This window comes from Pygocentrus nattereri, chromosome 14 (assembly GCF_015220715.1).
Source record: "Pygocentrus nattereri isolate fPygNat1 chromosome 14, fPygNat1.pri, whole genome shotgun sequence".
NCBI lineage: Eukaryota > Metazoa > Chordata > Actinopteri > Characiformes > Serrasalmidae > Pygocentrus > Pygocentrus nattereri.
Window position 1 is genome coordinate 19,223,878 of NC_051224.1, and position 22,749 is coordinate 19,246,626.

At 38.9% G+C, this 22,749-nt stretch overlaps 1 protein-coding gene across 3 annotated transcripts in view; it reads right to left on the reverse strand.

Moving 5' to 3' along the window:
* kcnh6a (potassium voltage-gated channel, subfamily H (eag-related), member 6a) overlaps nucleotides 1-22,749 on the reverse strand; it is an 89,609-nt gene that overhangs the window by 64,332 nt on the left and 2,528 nt on the right. For all 3 annotated transcript variants that reach the window (XM_017697493.2, XM_017697495.2, XM_017697494.2), the window contains one exon: nucleotides 4,471-4,701. In XM_017697493.2, the coding sequence (XP_017552982.2) occupies nucleotides 4,471-4,701 (231 nt within the window). The remainder of the gene's footprint in view (nucleotides 1-4,470; nucleotides 4,702-22,749) is intronic.

A 22,749-nucleotide genomic window follows, 5' to 3' on the forward strand; every position in this document is an offset into this window, starting at 1 on the left:
AGGAAAAGAGAGAGCAAAAGAACAAGAAAGAAAGAAAGAAAGAAAGGGTAAGAGAGACAGAGAGAAAAAAGAAAGAAAGAAAGAAAGAAAGAAAGAAAGAAAGAAAGAAAGAAAGAAAGAAAGAAAATGTAAGAGACAGAGAGAAAAAATAAAGAAAGAAAGAAAGAATAAGAGAGACAGAGAGAAAAAAAGAGGGTAAGAGGGAGACAGCGAAAAAAGAACAAAAGAGAGACAGAGAGAAAAAAAGAAAAGAGAGTAAGAGAAAGGCAGAGAGAAAAAGAAGAGAAAAAAAAACACAAAGGGTAAGAGAGAGACAGAGAAAGAGAGAGAAAAAAGAAAACAGAGGGTAAGAGAGACCGAGACAGAGAGAGAAAAGAAAGAAAGGATGAAAAACAGAGAAAGAAAGAAAAAGAGAGACTGAGAAAAAGACTGAAAGAAACGGAGAGAAAGACAGTGGAAGAGAGACAGAGAGAAAGAATGGACAGAGCGAGGAAAGCATGGCAGAGGTTAGAGGGTGCAGAAAAAAGAAGAGCAAGAAAAGGGGATGAAATGAGAAACAAGTGACAGTGAGGAGTAAAGAAAAAACAGAAAGAGCGGCGTGATTAGGCTCCCAACCGGACCCCCTCTGTTCCGGACTACAGCCGGCCATCAAGGGTCTAAATATAGCTGGGGCGAGCGCGTGCGTGTTGTCCGAGCACCGTGTTTTAGCTGAGTGCTCATGGTGTGAGCGGTGCGGTCTCTGGAGTCCTGTTGTCATGGTAATGTTATCAATGCACTGCTTCACAACCCAGGAACACCTGTCCACTTTCCAACAGACACACAGGCGGATGTACCGATGTGTGGAGCGGCTCTCAGTGTGCATGTCCAGAGCAGGATGACAGGAAGAGCTGGAGGAGCGGAGAAATAAACACGCTTCTCTGTTTGGCTGACACGGTTCTTGTAAAACTATCAAACGTCTGCACGTTTAAAGCCTCCATTACTCCTACCACGTCCCGAATAAACCCTCAGAGCCACTTTCATCACCAGCTATGGCAAAAGCATGTTGTAATCAGGGCTTAATTTGTACCAGGAACCAGCCAGATACAGGACCTACCGGACTGGATCCAGAACTACCAAACCATACAAAAACCTACCAAACCATACCAAGAACTACCAAACCATACCAACACCTACCAAACCATACCAAGAACTACCAAACCATAAAAAACCTACCAAACCATACCAACACCTACCAAACCATACCAAGATCTACCCAACCATAAAAAACCTACCAAACCATACCAAGAACTACCTAACCATGCAAAAACCTACCAAACCATACCAAGAACTACCAAACCATACAAAAACCTACCAAACCATACCAACAACTACCAAACCATACAAAAACCTACCAAACCATACAAAGAACCACCAAACCATAAAAATTACCAAACCATACCAAGATCTAACTAACCATAAAAATCCTACCAAACCATAAAAACTACCAATCCATACCAAGAACTACCAAACCATAAAAAAATCCCAAACCATACAAAACTACCAAACCATACCAATAACTATCAAACCATAAAAACTACCAAACCATACCAATAACTATCAAACCATAAAAAACTACCAAACCATACCAAGAACTATCAAACTATAAAAAACTACCAAACTATACCAAGAACTACCAAACCATACAAAAACCTACCAAACCATACCAAGAACTGCCAAATTATACCAAGATCTACCTAACCATAAAAAACTACCAAGCCATACAATAACTATCAAATGATAAAAACTACCAAACCACACCAAGATCTACCTAACCATAAAAACCTACCAAACCATAAAAAACTACCAAACTATACCAAGAACTGCCAAACCATATAAACTACCAAACCATACCAAGAACTACCAAACTATAAAAACTACAAAACCATACCAAGAAGTACCAAACCATATAAACTACCAAACCATACCAAGAACTACCAAACTATAAAAACTACAAAACCATACCAAGAACTGCCAAACCATACAAAAACCTACCAAACCATACCAAGAACTACCAAACTATAAAGATTACAAAACCATACCAAGAACTACCAAACCATAAAAAACCTACCAAACCATAACCGGAACTACCAAACCATACCAAGAACTACCAAACCATATAAACTACCAAACCATACCAAGAACTACCAAGCCATATCAAAAACTACCAAGCCATATCAAAAATTGCCAAACCATGTCAAAAACTACAAACTATAACAGAAACTCAGTCATAAAGTCATACCAGGAGCAGAAGTAAGCTTCTACCAAAGAGCAAAATTTCTTGTATTTACAATGAACAAACATGCTTCAGTACCAAAAAACCGTCAGGTGTTGCTTTGAAAAAAAGGAAATATTTATTGAAAACATTACATTAATAAAAATACTGCCACAGTGGCAAACAAGGTGCTCTCCTCTGCCAATTTGGACTCCTGGTCATCTGATCTAGTTTATTTCATTAGACACTATTTCATAAATTGATTTTAGTAAACTTCAGTTAATGGAACAGCATCTATGATGCCAGCTGGACCACTACTGCCACCACATTAGCTATTAGTTAATTACCTTAGCTATTACAGGAGTTACAGTTAACAAATTTTGATAAAATCTGTTTTGATGCAGTTAGTTCCAATTCCGACCAAACAGGTTTTGTTAAACGAGAAAAACTAATAAAAAAATATCCAAGGCAAGTGGCCACATGCAGACTTTTTAGAGAGTAAAAGGTGAAATGCAATGAGAGATGTATAAGAAAAATCCGAACAGGTTCTGCAAACAACTGCACGCTAGTTTTTTGTGCACGGAAAGGCTGAGAAACAGTCAGCATTAACTCTATTAGCTTTTTTCTATACAGGCTACCACAACAAATAACAAATGTACATTTATTTATTTATATAGTTACACAAGAATTAATGAATATTTTTCTTTATTGTTTTTTGTTTAGAGCGACATGGTAGCGCAGTGGGTAGTGCTGTTGCCTTACAGTAACAAGGGCCGGGGTTTCATTCCTGGTTGGGCGGCCAGCGTCCTTTTGGTGTGGATTTTTTTAATGTTCTCGCTGTGTCTGTGTGGGTTTCCTCCCACAGTACAAAGACACGCAGTCAGGCAAACTGGAGATTAATTGGCCCTAGGTGTGAGTGCGTTTGTCTGCCCTGTGATGGACTGGCAACCTGTCCAGGATGTAGTTTGTGGAGTAGTTTTTCTGCAGTTTTTGAGTAGTGCACTCATTAGGCTTCTGACAGTTTGTGCCAGCGATGTAATGATGTCTCTCTGGTGCTAGGTGCACAAGCTTTTAATCTGCTCTGTCAGCACAGCCCTTGATGATGTGTTTAACACAAAAACTCACACTGCGATAACACTGGAAATATGATTAATCATGCAGCCCTAGCGCTGTCACCTCGTGCTGTGGCACTGACGCTTTGACGGTTCGAAGCTTTGACGCTTCGACTCCTGTATGGGCACACAGTGATAGAAGTGGTAATAAAAACAACACTATTTATTGCTGGCAAAAGTTCCACTACTGCTGTGACGGCACATCCCTCAAATGAGCTAAACCACCTGCTCGTGACATGGACTTATTAAATACTTCTGCAGAAGAAGCATCTGTTCAGGTTTGAGAAACCCACTTATGAGAAAACATCCAATGTTTAAGAGCCCTGTTACACAGTCTTTTATAAATCGACCACTCTACTGAATGAAAGATGGGCTGTTTTTGCAGCTGAGTAGTCATATGTGATCTGCAAGGACTGTGGAGAGACCAGAACATTTAGACATTTTAACAGTGTTTATTTTCTACATCAATCTTTCATTTAAAAAAGAAAAGAAAATGTGATTTTCTGAAATATGGGGCCTTTAAATGCCTTCTTAAAAGGTACACTACATCGTATTTTTCATTTTTATAATTTAATAAATAATTTTTAAAAACGTCTGAACAAGATGTAAGGTAAGAGTGTCCAATCTTATCTGGTGTGGCTGCAGGTTTCTATTTCAGCAAAGGAGAAGTACACGTGATCAATTGTTTGAAAACTGAAACCAAACGATTAAACAAGTAGAATCAGATGTCCTTGACTGGAATGAAAATCTGCAGCCACACCAACACTTTGTGGACCTGGCATACAGAGTCAATGCAACTTCAAAACAATAACAGCAGCACACACAACTCAAATTTACAATGCTGGGCAGTTAAAGTACTCCCTTTCCCCTCTCCTGCGCACAACCCTCCCCCCGAGAGCCTGCATACTGGGACTAGACGACATGGCCAAAAATCTTAAATTAGTATATTGTTTTCATATCAATTCATTCCTATTATTAATAAAAACTGTATGCATTTCCTAATGCTTGTCTTTAAGCTTAAAGAGCATTTTGAACCCTGAAGAAAACAAAGGCTCAGTGTAGCTGCTGTCTTTCTATTTTCTATCCATGACTTTATATCCACTTTACCTTCTTTAGAGTAGTACAGGATCTCTACTTTGCGCTCCTCTGAGCCAAGCAGGGCCTGGGCCAGCTGGGACAGAGCACTCTTCATGGTGCCCGGACCGACCAGGAACTGGCAGGTGCACGGCTGCTGCATGATCTCGGCCCGGGAGAAGCCGAACATCTGGCAGAAACCTTCATTACAGTAGATGATCCCACAGTTCTTCATCTGGGCATTCGCGATCAGAAACTTGCGGTCTGAGGAACACAAGCAAATTGGGGGAGATTAAGGCAGACAATGAAACACAGGTTCAATAACTGATAAAAGTTTGATGATAAACTGATACATTTCTTGGCAAAAATAAAATCCAGAACCAGAAACCAAGTGCTAGATTATTATTTCCATTAGATTAAAAGGGAATTCCAACAATGTTTTAAATTTCTGCAGAATTCAGTCACTAAGACGCAAGCAAAGTCTTTCAGAGTGGTTAACTAACTCCTGAGAAGCTTACTTATTTCTTTACAGTGGTGGTGATGGGAACCAGGGGTCACAAAGCCCACAACACAAATCTAACCATTATATTTACTATCCAAAACCACCGGTGAACCTACATGTTTTTGCATGTAATGATGATGATGGTAAAATAGTAGTAAATAAAAAAAAAAAAGACATTCTGTACTATTTTGCATTACATCATCCTGCATGTATTTAAAAAAAAACAACAAATTTTCAGTTGAAACTTTACCTCAAAACAATCATAAAACAATGTCTCAGACATATGGCAGAGTATTAATAACCACTTTGAAGTAACCATTTGTGAGAAAGCTTTCAGAGGTCAGACGTCTGGGTCTGTGAACAATTCTGACTAAAATGAAGCATTTCACAGCAAACCAATTTAAATAACTTCATTTAAAGTTTAACAATTGAGTTATGCAAATTTTTTTTAAAAATCCCCTTCAAATAGTATATGCTGACACTTTGTTTAATCTTTAAAAAACAGAAATAATTTACATTTTTGGCTAAATACCGAAAGTGTATTTATTAAGCCATTTTCCATGATGGATATAATTTCTTCCCATCTGCTGCTTCCACTAAAGCACAGTGAGTTGGATGTAAATGAAATGATATAGACCAAGTGCTAAAAAGATGACTAGAGAAGGGAAAGTGAGTGATGACAAAGGACCACAGTGATGACAGACTGACCACATTAATTATCAGGAGGGCAACAGTGGCAACAGAAGAAAAAGTTTAAAGTGGGAGAAAATAATAAACCAAAGTTAGAAAGTGCAGAAAAGGTCACTGATGAATGAACAGAGCATGTTTTAATCAGAACAAATAAGACCAGTTGCCTGGAAAAGCATTAACAGCACTCTGTGCTCTTACAGGAATTCCACTGGACTATTAGCCTCTCAGAGGAAGATGCTTTAGACACTGTACTTGAATGCAGTCCATCAGCCAAGACATGTTTAGCGCCGAAGTTAATTTCTTCAGTTTCACACTGGAGCTTCAAGGCTAATGTACCTAACATGTTATTTAAGCTCATAGTCATAGGCTAACATTATGATAAACTACATGCCTAAATCATCCCATACTTACTTCAGACTGAGGCAACACGTTCAGTGATCTCAAACAGACTTGCTTATGTGGTTTCTGACACTGTTGTTAAACTGACAACTATAAAAATAGACAAGAAACAGAAGTCGTACCCATACTGGAGCCTGTAAGATGACTCAGAATTCAAGTTCTTGCTCTATTTTTAGCGATGTACTTCTGTCCACTTTTGTAAATTTGATTTTTCACCAAGCTAGCTGAAAATGGCACAGGCTGACAAGTTTTCAAGTGTAAGCTGAATAGAGGACCAACGGCAAATGAGTGTGATTTTCTATGTTCACCCCCCCAACCTGTGTCATCTTCTGTGTAATTATCTTCTAGTAGGAGGCCTGTGGTGTTTCTGTACAGCTTCGCTGGCTGTGGGAGTTATTTTTGCTGTGACACCCCAGCAGGCTCGCTGCTGCAGCAACACGAGCAAAAAACCCCTCAAGTGTCCAACTGTCCGCCCTTCTGGCCACTCCCCACAACTACATACCCTACACAAGCATACCAACGAGAATAATGACACCCGGCCAGTGCACTGCAACACAAGGCCCCGTTCTTACACAACATGCACTTTAACGCTACACTGGTGTCTACAAACCTCAGTCCTGAAGGAGGTGCAAATTAGCATGTCTGTGTGGCGTGCTGCTTTACATGTTGCTGGGGCTAAGGGAAATCAGTATACAAGGGTGCAATGACACCTTAGGACCAATACACTTCTTGATTCTGAAGATTTAAATCAGTGATTTGTTTTGTTTTGTTTGAAAAATAATTAAAATGTTAAAAAATGTTTACAAGATGTCTTAAAGGAACCCAGATGGGTTAGCCTTACTGGTGATGCCACAGACATCCGCGACTGGGAGCTCAAAAGAGCACAACTGGCCTCATTCTCTCTGGGTGGGTAAGATGGTCTTGCCCCCTTCCAGTGTTTCTCAGCATGATGCCATCCAAGACAGGCATCTGTTACCTGGATTAGAAGTTAAAGCTCACTTCCAAGCATGGAGCTCCAATACCGTTGCATTAGCAGTTTGAAAGGCCTCACAAGTAATCATAAGCTAGCCTTCATTCTCCTAGTGTCACAGGCCCGTCCTTGGCAGAGCATATTCAGCAGTATTGGATATAACCCACTTCTCCTGAGTATTGACACCTGTGGCTTGTTATCCTTCCCGTTACTGGAATCAATCCCTGCCCAAGTGCTTCTGTTATTCCTAGTCTCTTTTGTTCTACTTAGTTTTGTACTTGTTTCACTGTTTGTTAGACAAACATTGTTTTGTTCCTGTTTCTATTTGTCGATTAGCATTAAAATTAGCATAAACATTGTGCTATGCATTAATATTATCATTGACATTTCTCTGTACATTGGCATCAGCGTTAGTATTTAAATCTGTTAATGTAATTTGTGCTAAGCCTTCTGCTTGTCTTTTTCCTGTTTTATTTGTTCTGTAGCTGTATCATTTGTTAGCCTAGTTAGTTTTAACTAACTTAGTTTTAAGTTATTGATCTTATTCTTATATTGTTTCACTTATTTGCTTTCCACCTTTTTTTGTAATCTGCAACATTGTCCCTAAGCCCCACAGGTAGAACTGTAGAAAGTTCCTTGAAATGTGCAACAAAAAACACTCCATCATTGAGTCTCTTTACACCTTTACACCTGCCCATATTTAAGCTCATCATTGCAATTTTTCATCAGTTAGTTCGAGACAACGCAATTAACCAACACAATCAATAAAAATTTTGAGTAAAATTTCACTAGTCGGCTATAGTTACGCAATGAGTACTTGATAAGTGAACTACTCATGCTAACTCCTTACAATGACATAAGAGAATTTACGCAGCTTAAAGTTTGGATGCACCAATATCTTCAGGTATATATCTGATGATGTTGATACCAAAGCTGATACATAAACATTTACAAAATGTAGAATTTGGAACGGCATCTATTTGGATAAGCATTACAGAAATATATAGTATTTATTTCTCTAGGGTTACAAATCCACTAAAATGAATAAAATGCAGATATTTTAGCAAGTACAATAAATATGTCATCAAACATCGGTTTGAAATACTGGTCAAATCTAAACATCTGTCTGATGCTGATATTTTGTTTTCAAGCAAATATGTGCCGATTCTGTTGTGATTGTCACACATCACTGTGCATCCTTAGCTTAAAGTGTTTGCTTTCATGTACTCATACTTGTGTGAGGAATGTTTCTAGCCTAAAGTGCTGTTTCCGGTAGACCACACTAATTTGTGTCCAGTCATTCTAAGATTTGGTCCTAGAGATTCTTACACTGTGCTGTTTTATGTTTTCTCTGCTCTAACTCATTCAAATCTTATTGACAGTAGGGTGGTGCTTGGATATTCAAATGGTTATCCAAAATAGTCTTATCACAATAATCATAAATCAGTTTGAATAAGGCACCTTTTGTTCTGAATAAAATGTGTACTATCTATATGTACTAGTTATTTCTAAATAAGATACAAATAAAGAAACAAATACACTTAGACATGGTAGAGTTAATTGATGGCCAATTTTGAAGCTATGGGTGTGTTTCTTCTTCTTCATACATAAGGGACCCTCAACAAAACCAACCCATGACCTCCCTTTCCTTCACTTTCTTTGTCTGTGTTCTTTCTCTCTGTCTCCGCAGTAATTGTTTTGGTGAAGAAACTTTAGGATCACACTCATTATCACTGTTACGCTGCAACAGAACGGAAGGCGCTCGCCGGTTGCCTAGCAGCTGCAGATTCACACTTGGCTTCACCAGGTATAGAGCGGAGGAAGGAGCACACAAGTACATGAGCATGCTTTCACACACAGAGTCACAAACCAATACATTATGCAAACGACACAGATGACCCATCACACACACAAAAATCACAATCATTAAATTCACATTCGTCAATGTCATCACATGGAAGTCATTAGTATGAGTTCAAATCTAAGCACTATCTAGAGCCACTCAGGCCACCAAGCCAGTGAACATTGTGGCCAAAATGATGAATTTGCTGTAGTACAGAAACTTTTACATTTTGCCCTACATTGAGATCTGACAGGTCAAAATAAGATTATTCACAAATTCATATTATAGAAGAAAATCTTATGTTAATTTAGGAATTGTATCTCATTTTAAAGAATTTTATCTTAACCCTTGTCCAGCCTGTGGGACCATTTTCAATGTTTACCAAAAGAAAAATGATGCAATTTACTTCAGATTTCTTGGCCTTTGGTTATTTTCTGTGAAGAACACATAAAATGACCCATTTTCAGTGTCTTCACTCTGTTCACCCCCTACACATTTATATTACACATGTGGTGTTGGGCTGAACCCGCAGGGAATAAAATCATGAAGGTGCTGTGTCCTTCAACCTGTTCTCCTCCTACATGGCCTGCTGTTTGTGTGTGTGTGTGTGTGTGTGTGTGAGGGTGGATAACATGGACAGGCTGCTGACTGGCTATAGCTGCTAAAGGAGAACCTACTCATGATATTTTAAACATATGTTTTTGACATAAATTATTATGGCTGTATTGATTTTAAAAAAACAATGTGGTGGGTACACCATGCCACTGAGTAACAACATCAACACCACAGTAGTAAAACACCAATTAGTAAATCCTAAACTACTCAATCAATGTCGACAATCAACTGTCATGCGTGTTACCAAGCAACCGACTATATGCACACAGCTGAAACATAAACACATAATCAAGTTAGCTAAACAGATACGAATGTAAAAACTGGTAAAACAAATGTGCTATATTTAGAATATGGTACTGTTTATCAGAGCATCACTGCTCCCAAGTTTCAGCTTCCATTTCCCAAACAGTCTAGACATTGTGCGAGCTGCACTAATCTTATACCATACATTCAACTCTGTCTCCTCAATATTTACTGACATCACTGTAATATTTTATTTGACATCACGGACATCACTATTTTTTTTCATGAACCACCATTTTGCAATGGTGCCTGTTTCAGCTGCCTGTCTCAGCTGCCGAAAAACAATAGAGACAATTAAATAGGATCAGACACAGCAGTGCTGCTGGAGTTTTTAAAACCTGTGTCCACTCACTGTCCACTCTATTAGCTGCTCCTACCTTGTTGGTCCACCTTGTAGAAGTAAAGTCAGAGACAGTAGCTCAACTGTTGCTGCACAGTTTGTGTTGATCATCCTCTAGTCCTTCATCAGTGGTAACAGGACACCGTTCACAGGACGCTGTTCACAGGATGCTGTTTCTAGTTGGTGGACTATTCTTAGTCCAGCAGTGACACTGAGGTGTTTAAAAACTCCAGCAGCACTGCTGTGTCTGATCCACTCAGACCAGCACAGAGTCAGTGTCACTACAGTGCTGTGAATGATCCACCACCCAAATAATACCTGCTCTGTGGTGGTCCTGACCACTGAAGAACAGGGTAAAAGGGGGCTACCAAAGTATGCAGAGAAACAGACGGACTACAGTCTGTAACTGTAGAACTACAAAGTGTTCTTATACAGTAAGTGGAGCTGATAAAACAGACAATAAGTGTAGAAGCAAGCAGGTGTGCCTAATAATGTGCCTTGTGAGTGTATTTTTACACCATATACTCTCAAGCTATAATTCAGGGAATATCCACTTCACATCTAGCTGCTATTACAACGACACATTAAAGAATTTAATAAATCTGCTCAAACCCTTCACAATATTTACAGCCTGGACCTCAGCAATCAAGACATGGGAGACATCCAGGAAATGAGGCTCAGGAGTGTGTAACGTTCTGCTGAACCTAAATATAACAGTGACATTCGGGCCAAGGCTGCACTTTTAAACACATATCAATCAGAGCTAAAGGCTGACATTAATGCTTTCATCTAATCTTATTCTTACTGCATCATAATCAATCAGCAGCTATTAGTCTAACCCATGAGCCATGACCCAACTTCCCTGCAAGAAAGTAAGTAGCTTTTTTATCTTTTTATTGGGTTTATAACAAGAGAAATCACATACAACAACAGAGAAAAGATCAAACAAGCCTGTTGTTAAAAAAACAGATAAAATAAAATATAAAATAGATGAATAAATACACAAATAGAAAAAAAAAACTACCTAAATACAAGCATCAGTCATTCAAAGCAACTTGTAAAGGATATTACAGTTATAAGAAACAGTGATACATAAATATTTATCAGGAATTTATAGTAAATACTTCAAACCCTGAGATATTATTTTAAGGGAAGTCCAATGAAAACAACGTGTTTAAATAATCAAAAAAAGGGTTCCAAGTGTCATAAAATCTTTGGATGGAACCTGACTTAACGCTTCTAATCTTCTCCATTTTCACCACATTACACAATTCTAAGATCCACATAGAGTGAGAAGAGGGGATAGGAGATTTCCACTTCAAAATATAAATATAAAAACATAATAATGAGTGTAGTGAGGGACAGGACCAAAAAGAATGCAAATGGTTTGCTCTGCTTGGCGGCATTTATCACAGGTTGGATCAGTATTGTTATATAGAGTTTGGTGAACAATCTTACATTGAATTAGCCCATGTTTAGCATATATGGAAATTCTGTGCACCCTCTGGAATATGCAATCCCAAAGTTAATTTGAAACAGGTTCCTCCAGCTCTGATTCCCAAAGGGCTTAAATATGCGCTTGGAATGACATTTGTAATAAATGGATCTGTCCATATAAATTAGACATTAGGCCTTTAGAAAAGGGGGATAATTGGAAAAACATATCCAAAGGGGATGCATCCGGTAACTTGGGAAATTGAGGAACTGTGTTCTTTACAAAACTATGAATCTGAAGATATCTGAAAAATATCAGTTCGGCAAAGTGTATTTATTGACCAGTTGTTGAAAAGACACAAATGTATCCTCAATGTACAAATCTTTAAGATTGGACCAACCCCCTGATGTGTTCCAAATACTTTGGAAATTGATTCCAAATTCTCAAAGACGATTTAACAATAGTGTTTTTTAAGTAACTTGGATTGGGACCTTTAATCAATTAGCATATCGGGGCAGGTAGAGATACAGGGGTGAGGCCTCCAATTCCAGCCAAACTGGAAAAACAGATAGCGAATCGTATTGGAACCAAAACTGTAGAGTGCGCATATTTGCCGCCCAGTAATAAAATCTCAAATTCAGGAAGGCCAGCCCTCCCAATGCTTTAGATCTTTGTAAACATGATGCTAGTTAATACAGAGGCTACAAAGGCCAATTCATTCATTAAAACTGATGTTGATGTTTGTCTTGATAAGTTATTATGTTTGAGGTAACAAGCTAGCTGTAACCAAACGCAAAATCCAGACACGTGCGGATAGAACAAACAATATTGGTTTTATTATCACTAATCCAAAATGCGTTCAATGAGCAGGCACGGGTCAAACCCAGAAAATACAGGAAGATCACAATAGTAATCATAACACCAGGCGAACAAAACCAGAAGGGCAAGACGTGGTCGGTAAATCAGGCAAAAAGGTTACAACACTGAGAGTCCAAAGCAAAGGGACCAAAGGGAATAGCAAAAAGGCCAAGTCGTAGACAAGTCAAAAGGTCGGGAATCAGAATAAGGCAATCAATACAAACACTCAGTAAGTTCAAGAAGAAGCAATACCTCACACTGACTCTGACTAAAGCCCAGGCTTCTATGCTATCTGGACTAAACATGTGACAATATACACAGGTGACAACCTTCTAGTAATCAGGAGACTGAGAACACTGATAGGTCGGCACTTGAGTGTCAGAAGTCACATGATCCCCAACAGTATTGTGGGTAATGTAGTCCATTTCGGATTCTGAGTCAAAAGGAAGCTGTGACGTCAGATTATCTCCCGAAGGAGTCTGGGCAATGAAGTCCCTTTCAGTTTGAGAGTTCGTGCTATGAGTGACACTAGCCACAAGCTAACATGCACAATCTGATTGTTTAAGAAGCGTTCTCTGTTCAGCTTTTGAGGAAACAGCACATTTTTGTCCCAGTAATCATTTCGTGCCTGGGTAAGATAATGGATTATGTAGATGTATACATAGCTCAATAACTTACCCTTAATACGGGGCTTAACGTGTAAACTTACATTACACATGTAGGAATAAAACTTTACCTCAAGCAGACTTAAACTAAGCATAAAATTAAGCTTTAGGCTAAAACAAACTTTAGGTTTTGAATGTATCCTTGCATAAAAATCATACAAACCATCAAGCGTGTATTTTGGTTTCTGATGGTTTTGTAATGTGTTTTGGTTTATGGTTTAACTGGTTAGCAATGGTCGATTCGTATATTGGTACTGGTTTCCCTTCCTGAACAGTAACATACATGGTGGCACACACAACCAGCACAAACAGTCGCTGCTTACATCAGAGACGTTCAACCGACCAGTGGTTGAAATATGTATGGGACGCCCGGAACGCTAAACTTTCTTATAAGGACACCGATTACATGGCAGTATCGCATCCTACTGTCCTACTGCGCATGCATTCCATCGGCCTGAAACGGCTGGAGTGAAACTGCAGGTGTAAATCTGCGGCTCTGCAGTCAGACCCTTTTCCCTACACAAGTTTTTTGGTCAGCAGCTGTAACAGCGGAACAACTAAACAAAGTTAAATTACCCAAAAACTAACAGAATACAAGTCAGAAAACAAGATGTGAAATGCTGTGAAATGCATTACAGACTGAGTGAACAAAAATACACTCAGGTTCATCAAAACTGAGCTGTAAGTAACAGAAAACATGACTATTATTTTGGCAGAAGGAAGTGCCATTATTTAAGCACATTTGATTTGATGTTTTACAGTCGTGATGTTATTATTGACAACTCCTGTGTTCTGTTGCTTAATTGTTACAACCATAGGAACTTCATACTAAACTCAAACTTTGACAGACAAATAATATTTTGTTAACCAATCAAAACATTTGTAATAAACATGTAAACATGCATGTTGAACACCCTCTAAAACAGTACATGTATTACAGTAAGTCAAAAAGACCATGGTATCAGCAATGATACAGAAGTAAGCTCAATTAAAATCACGGCTTTGCTATGTATTTTCATTGTTTAGTTAGTTTAATGAATAGAAAGTTAATAGTCCATTGTTAACTTAGTGGTCCTAGTGCAGTTCAATCAAATAAATCTGATAGGTGATCATGAATCTCGATTAGGATTCATGACTCTGCAAGCTGCTTCAATGTTTTATATTAGATTCGCGTAGACTTATAAATTCATCATTTCAGATCAGAAACAGGTACACCGATCAGTGAGCCAGCTATCTCCCTCTTTCTGCTGCAGGTGAGCTAAACAAGTGTCAGAGTATGCTCAGCCTTTTCATCTGACTGTCCAGCAGACATTCTAGTTCGTTCAACAGTCAAAACTGAAGCCAAACAAAAGAACGTGTACTTGGGCATTTTGCTTTCTTTAAACACGGTTTGCAATTTTCACTCCTGCTTCAGTCTTTCAAAGAAAAGGGGTGAGCAAGAAAGCTTAGAAGGATACAGCTGTGCTCAGACTTTAGCTAACATTACTTGGATTTGACCAGTTTTTTTATAGCCTAATCACATTTTTTACAATTGCCACTTTCCTCTGGTTTTATGATAGCGTTTTTAGCAACAGTGAGTGTGTTTACATGCACTCAATAATCTGATCATAATCAGATTTCTGCAGTCATTTGATTATTTAAATGTTCTTGTAAACACCATATTCTGACCTAGAAATCTGATTAAGAAATTCGATAAAGAGAGCAAGATTTAGCTCAGTAATTAGATTTCTCAGTGCATGTAAACTCTAACTCTGATTTCTTTCTGATTTCTCAGACTGTGCATGTGCAAAAACAGACTGCCATACAAGACATAAGCGAGCAGCGTTGCCGCAAGATGATAGCAAAACACTTTAGTGTAGAGTTTATAATTGGCTGGTTCAAATCAGAAATCTGATTACTGCCTGGCTCATGGAGACCCAGAATTTTCCCTTTACCTGATTACTCAAGTGCATGTAAACGTATGGATCAGATTACTAACAATATCTGTTTTTCTGCAGTTATTGGATTATTAAGTGCATGTAAACGTATGGATCAGATTACTAACAATATCTGATTTTCTGCAGTTATTGGATTATTAAGTGCATGTAAACGCATTCAATGACAAAAAGCCTCTCACTCTGAAGTTTGTTAGGAATCCAATGTGAGATTTCTAAGGTGTTAATAAATACTCAAATAACTAAATACTCAATTATTCTACTTATTTGGGCAGGTCCTAATATTCATACTTACCACTAAGTTACCAGTATACAATACCATGTAGCTATTTTAAAGATAACATGTACATTATGTAGTTAGGAAAACAAGGAACTGCAGATTAAATAATAAGTGAAATAATTTAAACAACATAAAAATCCAAAAATAGCCCCTTTAATGCAGTAGTCGAAACTTCTCTGTGAGAGTCACACAGGAACAGGAAGACACTCCTGATGAAGGCTCTCACATTTCCAGCACACCTGAGCTGCTGATCCAGCTTGACACATCATATGTGTTCTGCTGCTTTTAATAGCAGTCATACACATGTGTGTTCAGAGGACTTTGCTCCAAATGACTAGTGGTTTCTCTGTAACATAAAGCTCTTCTGCAGGTGGTTCATAACACTGAGACAAATATAATCTGGGTTAGATAAGAAAAGGCCGTCCAGCCTAGCACCCCCAAGCTATCTAGCTTTAATAAGTGCTTCTAAAGGCAGATATTTCACCGTTGTCCAAATCTTTATCAGCACAGCCACAGTCACACAGCAGCATGCAGTGAGTTTATTTCATTACTCTGATCTAGAGCACAAACTAGTGTCAGAAAGAGCTATTTATAACATTACCCCTGTGGTTTACGCACCAGACGCCATCCCACAGGACAGGGACAGACAGAGAGAGAGAGAGAGAGAGAGAGAGAGAGAGAGAGAGAGCGACAGAGAGAAAGAGAGAGAGAGAGAGAGAGACAGAGAGAGAGAGAAAGAGAACTGAATAAGTGATTAAAGACAAATTTCCACATCTGAAATAAGTCCTGCACTTGAATCAAATTATGCATGAATCAGTATATATCTTCTTTAAAATTACTCATCTTTAAAACAAGCCATTTTAATTCTTCTTCTTCTTCTTTCGGCTGCTCCCTTTAGGGGTCGCCACAGCGGATCATCTGCCTCCATCTTGCCCTATCCATTGCCTCCTCTACTTTCACACCAACCATCTCCATGTCCACCTTCACTACATCCATAAACCTTCTCTGAGGTCTACCTCTTCTCCTTCTACCCGGCAGCTCCATCTCCAACATTCTTTGCCCAATATATCCACTATTCCTCCTCAACACATGTCCAAACCATCTCAACCTGGTCTCTCTGGCTTTATCTCCAAACTGCTCCACCTTCACTGTCCCTCTGATCTGCTCATTTCTAATCTTGTCCAGCCTTGTCACTCCCAACGAAAATCTCAGCATCTTCATCCCTGCCAGCTCCAGCTCAGCCTCCTGTCTTTTAGACAGAGCCACAGTCTCCAAACCATACATCATAGCAGGACGCACTACTGTCTTTTAAACCTTCCCTTTCACTCTTGCTGCTATCCTTCTGTCACACATCAGCCCTGACATCCGTCTCCACCCACTCCATCCTGCCTGCACCCTCTTCCTCACCTCTTTTTTGCACTGTCCATTGCTCTGGATGGTAAAACAAGCCATTTTAATTGATGTTCTTTATTTAAAGAGCCTATATCCTACGTATTTTAGTTAAACATGCCATCTTTGTTGTCATTCCTTTCAGACTGATACGTTTAAATGAGCTCTGTTCTAATTGGCTGCTCTGCAGTTGTAACAAGGAGTGATGAGGCGAAGGACACACGTGCTGAGAAAAGCAAGATTTATTCGAGGCAAATCAATAATCAGGGTTGAGACATCCTAGGTTCAGGGAGCCAACACGGATAAAGCGGGGAACAGACATAACGAAGAAAACAGAAATCTAAACACTTAACAAAAACTTCGAACCATACAATACATACATCAAACAATACATCCAAAGACCAGTGACCACACAGGGGAAAAACAGGGCTAAAATACAAGATGGGTAACGAGGGTTCACAAGACACAGGTGGAAAACAGGTGGAACAATCAAGGGCAGAGACAAGAAACAAGGGGGCACAACCGGGAGGAAACCAAACAACGAAGAACATGGAGGAGTGTGAGAGGCCAAACGTGACAGCAATAGGCCTAAACAGCATCCCAGGCTGAAATGGCAGGGCTAAACTGCTGTAAGCTGAATTTTGTGCCGTCAGAAAAACTATGAATTCAAAGCAGCCAGTTTTTGCAGTTTAGTTTCCATATACGGACTGTATGGAAAATTTAGGAAACTCCCATTTCACCCCTTTGCCCCACTGCTCAGTCACTACCCCTCCGTTTTTGCCCATTCACATCTAGGTGTAGTGATTTCGGTTTGTGTTGAGACAGAAGGGTAGAGTGTTAGGGCTACATGGCCGACCAAATGGATGTTTTTCAGAGGTTCACTCCAAACAGAGTGTTATGAGAAAGAAAAGAAAAACCAGCAAAATGGCTGCACAAGTGACCAAAGAAACACACAAATGTGAGAATGTTTTCCGTTAAAAATTATGATAACCATTGTATTATATTGGTTTAATGTTGTTTTAATGTATTATGGTCCTTTTCTGCAAAACAAGCTTAAAAAACACTGGTTATAAGTATACTGATATCTCTGTAGCTCCCTAGCTAAATTTCCAATTCCACCTTAAATGTGGCTAACAGTTACATTCTCACTCCTCATGCATCAGAACTGCTACACCATTTAAGGTGGAACAGGAAAATTCAAACAAGACGCTGGCGAATAGCTGAGCAAAGAATTAAAAGGGGTGATGATAAATGATTTCGTTCTCCCTTTGAAGACATATAATGTCCTAAATGTAACTAAAGCCTAAAACTTTACCCTCCTCTGCGGTCAGTGCAGACTGGCAGGGTCGCCTACAGAGCAGTGCTAGTAGCTGTTAATGAAGTAACGTTCTTGTGTATTTGAGGGTTGTTCCATTTTGCAAGAGAAGGTTACAACCGTTAATCCTGGTAAATAAACTCCTGTAGTTCCAAGGGGCAAGATGACACTCATATTTCATGAAATTGAGAATAGTTCTTTTTCCCATGATATCATCTTTAAGATGAGCATCTAAAAGTAGGCTATGATAACAGCACAATAACTGCATCACTCCACTCAGCATTAGCTGCTTAAAATAACACACTTTATGCTGTAGCTAATCATTACTAATGCTCTTCTTTATCGCACACAGAAACAGAAATTGAATACACTACTTAACTTTTTTTAAGATGATATTGGACCTACAGCCCATCTGGTCAGATTCTGACACCAAGCTCTGAGCCTATCACTGAACATAAGCAAGCTTTTCAGTCGGAAGCTGTGACAGAACAATCAAACAAAGTGGAATAAGCCAGAAACTAACAGAACACAATTCAGCAAACAAGATGGGCTGTGGGATGCTTTACAGACTGACTAAAACAAAATCACATTCATGTTAATCTGGATAATACTGAGAAAGCTGAGCTGAACCTGATATTCACAGCTTCGTAGCTCCATCTGTACAGCAAAAGGATACTATGTTCTTTATTTTGCAGAACTGTTGTATAAAAGCAACAGAACACTGGCAGTTGTGATTTTTCACAAATACCATCATGGCTATTTACAGCTTCGGCTTGTGCCTGCAACCAAATCACAGACATGAGTTTATTCACGAAACTGACTACCTCTCATGTTCCGTTAGTTAAATGTACTGCTATCATGATAAACTGGCCGCTGTGAAGCCACAGTTGTCACTTAACACTACTTCCTCCATCAAGTGAAGCTCTGACAGAACTCTTCAAAGCAAATCTGCAGTGAGAAAGGCAGTGGCAGTAAATTAGTCATAATTATTGGACTAAGAAATGGTGGAAAGGTGTTACTGAGAAACACACAATGCCTGAAATGTGCAACTATGATGACCTGGAGGGTGGAGCTGTTTTTATTTTATTCCAAAAGCTCAAAAAGTGTTGGAATGAAATAAAAGACGAAACTATTAACGGACAGACTTAGTGCATTACATCCATGCAAGTAGTGCCAAAAGTTAGGTAAATTGAAAAAGAAATGGTGTTAATATTCACGCAGAAATCAAATCCAAAGCAGCGTTTTTCCCCATACACTACGCTATATGTTAACCTAATATAAAACTTAAGTATAAACGTATCTACACTAGGGGTGTAATGACTCTCAAGATCCACGGTTTGGTCCAGATCTTGACTTTTAAGCCACAGTTCAGTTCAGACCTCAGATTTTTTTTGTTTGTTTGTTTTTTAGGGAAAGGCTGAATAAGAAAAATGAGAGAACGATTTTCTGAGTTTTCTGGGTTATTAAATCACAAACATTTTGAAAGAAATGAAGGAAAAACATTAAAGAACAAGGTATACAGCTTGTCCTACCCTTTGTTATAGTGCTAATTGTTAAATGAAAAATGAGTTTTGCAACATTAGAACATTAGAAAGCATAACAGGCTGCACCGGCAGTGGTAGCAATGGCTCGGGGTTGGGGGGTAGGGCGGTTTCACAGTTCTATATTCCGGAAATACAACACAAGACATGGACGTTTGTATCAGTTTCAGAATCATTACACTCCTAATCTACATAGTGCCATGTGACTCTAATGGTGCAATAAATGTGAAAACCACAGTTTGTGCAACACGGGAAGTCTTCAGAGAGGAGAACAGCAAGAGTGAAACACAGACACATAGAGGATATCAGACTGAGCCAATACATATTTCAGTCGTTTTAGATGAATAATTTGCATTGATTTTACATTATTACCTAATAGCCTGTATTTGCAAACCAAATGCAGGCTATAGTGTAATCATTACAGGGTTTACTGAAACCTGGGTTTACACATGCAGAGAGAGAGTTGGGTTACTTTTTACTAATTTGCAGACACAACTGCACTGTAAAAACACCATAAAGTACTACGTCATTGAGTGTCCAGCACTTTCTTTCTATGTTACAGAGGAAATATACAACACCAATTCCAATGAAGTTGGGATGTTGTGTAAAACATAAAGAAAAACAGAATACGATGATTTGCAAATCCTTTTCAACCTATATTCAATTGAATACACTACAAAGACAAGATATTTAATGTTCAAATGGATAAACTTTATTGTTTTTTGCAAATATTCACTCATTTTGAATTTGATGTCTGTAACACGCTCCAAAGTAGTTGGGACAGGGGCATGTTTACCACTGTGTTACATCAACAACACTCAATAAGTGTTTGGGAACTGAGGACACTAATTGTTGAAGCTTTGTAGGTGGAATTCTTTCCCATTCCTGCTTGATGTACAACTTCAGTTGCTCAACAGTCCGGGGTCTCCGGGTCGTATTTTGCGCTTCATAATGTGCCACACATTTTCAATGGGAGACAGGTCTGGACTGCAGGCAGGCCAGTCTAGTACCCACACTCTTTTACTACAAAGCCACGCTGTTGTAACACGTGCAGAATGTGGCTTGGCATTGTCTTGCTGAAATAAGCAGGGATGTCCCTGTAAAAGACGTTGCTTGGATGGCAGCATATGTTGCTCCAAAACCTGTATGTACCTTTCAGCATTAATGGTGCCTTCATAGATGTGCAAGTTACCCATGCCATGGGCACTAACACACCCCCACACCATCAGAGATGCTGGCTTTTGAACTTTGCGCTGATAACAATCCAGACAGTGCTTTTCCTCTTTGGCCCGGAGGACACGACGTCCATGATTTCCAAAAACTATTTGAAATGTGGACTCGTCAGACCACAGGACACTTTTCCACTTTGCGTCAGTCCATCTCAGATGAGCTCGGGCCCAGAGAAGTCGGCGGCATTTCTGGGTGTTGTTGATATATGGCTTTCGCTTTGCATGGCAGAGTTTTAACTTGCACTTGTAGACGGAGCGGCGAACTGTGTTCACTGACAATGGTTTTCTGAAGTTGAAGTGTTCCTGAGCCCATGTGGTAATATCCGTTACAGAATGTCTGTTTTTAATGCAGTGCTGCCTGAGGGATCGAAGGTCACGGACATTCAATGTTGGTTTTCTGCCTTGTGACTTACTTGCAAAGATTTCTCCAGATTCTCTGAATCTTTTGATGGTATTATGGACTGTAAATGATGAAATCCCTAAATTCCTTGCAATTGCACGTTGAGAAACGTTGTTCTTAAACTGTTGGACTATTTGCTGACGCAGTTGTTCACAAAGTGATGAACCTCGCCCCATCCTTGCTTGTGAACGACTGAGCCTTTCAGGGATCCTCCCTTTATACCCAATCATGACACTCACCTGTTTCCAATTAACCTGTTCACCTTGGAATGTTCCAAACAGGTGTTTTTTGAGCATTCCTCAACTTTCCCAGTCTTGTTGCCCCTGTCCCAACTTCTTTGGAATGTGTTGCATGCATCAAATTCAAAATGAGTGAAAAAAAAAAACAATAAAGTTCATCCGTTCGAACATTAAACATCTTGTCTTTGTAGTGTATTCAATTGAATATAGGTTGAAAAGGATTTGCAAATCATCATATTCTGTTTTTATTTATGTTTAACAGAACGTCCCAACTTCATTGGAATTGGGGTTGTATTATAAGCTGACTGGACTCTTTGCACAGCAATTTACATGAGCTTAGCACTTTGTCTGATATGACTGCAAATGCAAATAATGATCTGAGAAGGTGTTCTGCAAGGTGCGCGTTCCTCACGTGAACACCTAGAAAACGCAGCGCTTTACATTAGTTTGCCACTATATCACTAGTGTGATATAAAAGTATTAGTAGTTGATATTTTTTCATGTACATATTGATATATATTGATATTTGACAGTAAAATTGTCCTTTCATTGCTTGGCTTTTAATAAAATAAACTGACATACTATATAAACATTCATTAAAGTTTCAAAATGTATGGTTCAATTTCCAGTCCATATATAAAAAACTAAGCTGGAAAAACAGCCTTGAATTCACTGCATTTGCGATGCTACAAAAACCAAGACGTCTACCTATTCGTATCCACCCATTCCAGCTACTGCAGGTTGGCTCCACCCATTCACACTGAAGTAATAAGGAATGTTTCAGCTCGGACTTCTTTTTGAATCAGGCACATTACAGGGCAGCCAATTGGAATAGAGCTCATTTACATATATCGGTCTTAAAGGCACAGTAACAAGCAGCCTGTTTGGATGTATAAAGGTGCATAAACCTACACAAACATCATAAGTGAACCTACTAAACCATAGTAGGATGGGCCCTTTAAATGCTACAATAAATGGTGTAGGTTTCATATGAAAATGGCACACAAGAGGAAAAACAGTAGCTCACAACTACTACTACTCTAGTTTTAAGTAGTTTGACACTATATTGGTATCAAGCGTGCAAATGCTAACAGTGGGCTGAAACAGTGTGTTTAAAGGTGTAGGCTTCACATAAGCACACTAAGTGAAATACAGCACGTTATATAAGCATGTGAAATGTTGTGGAGCTACTAAGAGTTCTGCATTAATTTGATATTAAATGCTAGTAATGAAAGGCATTCATGAATATGTATGGTAAACATATGTTCACCATGAGAAATACTGCACATTACATGAAAGATTATAACATATTCAGGAGTTCTTACTAGTGTGACACTTGAAACTAAGGCTGAAAATGCTAACAGT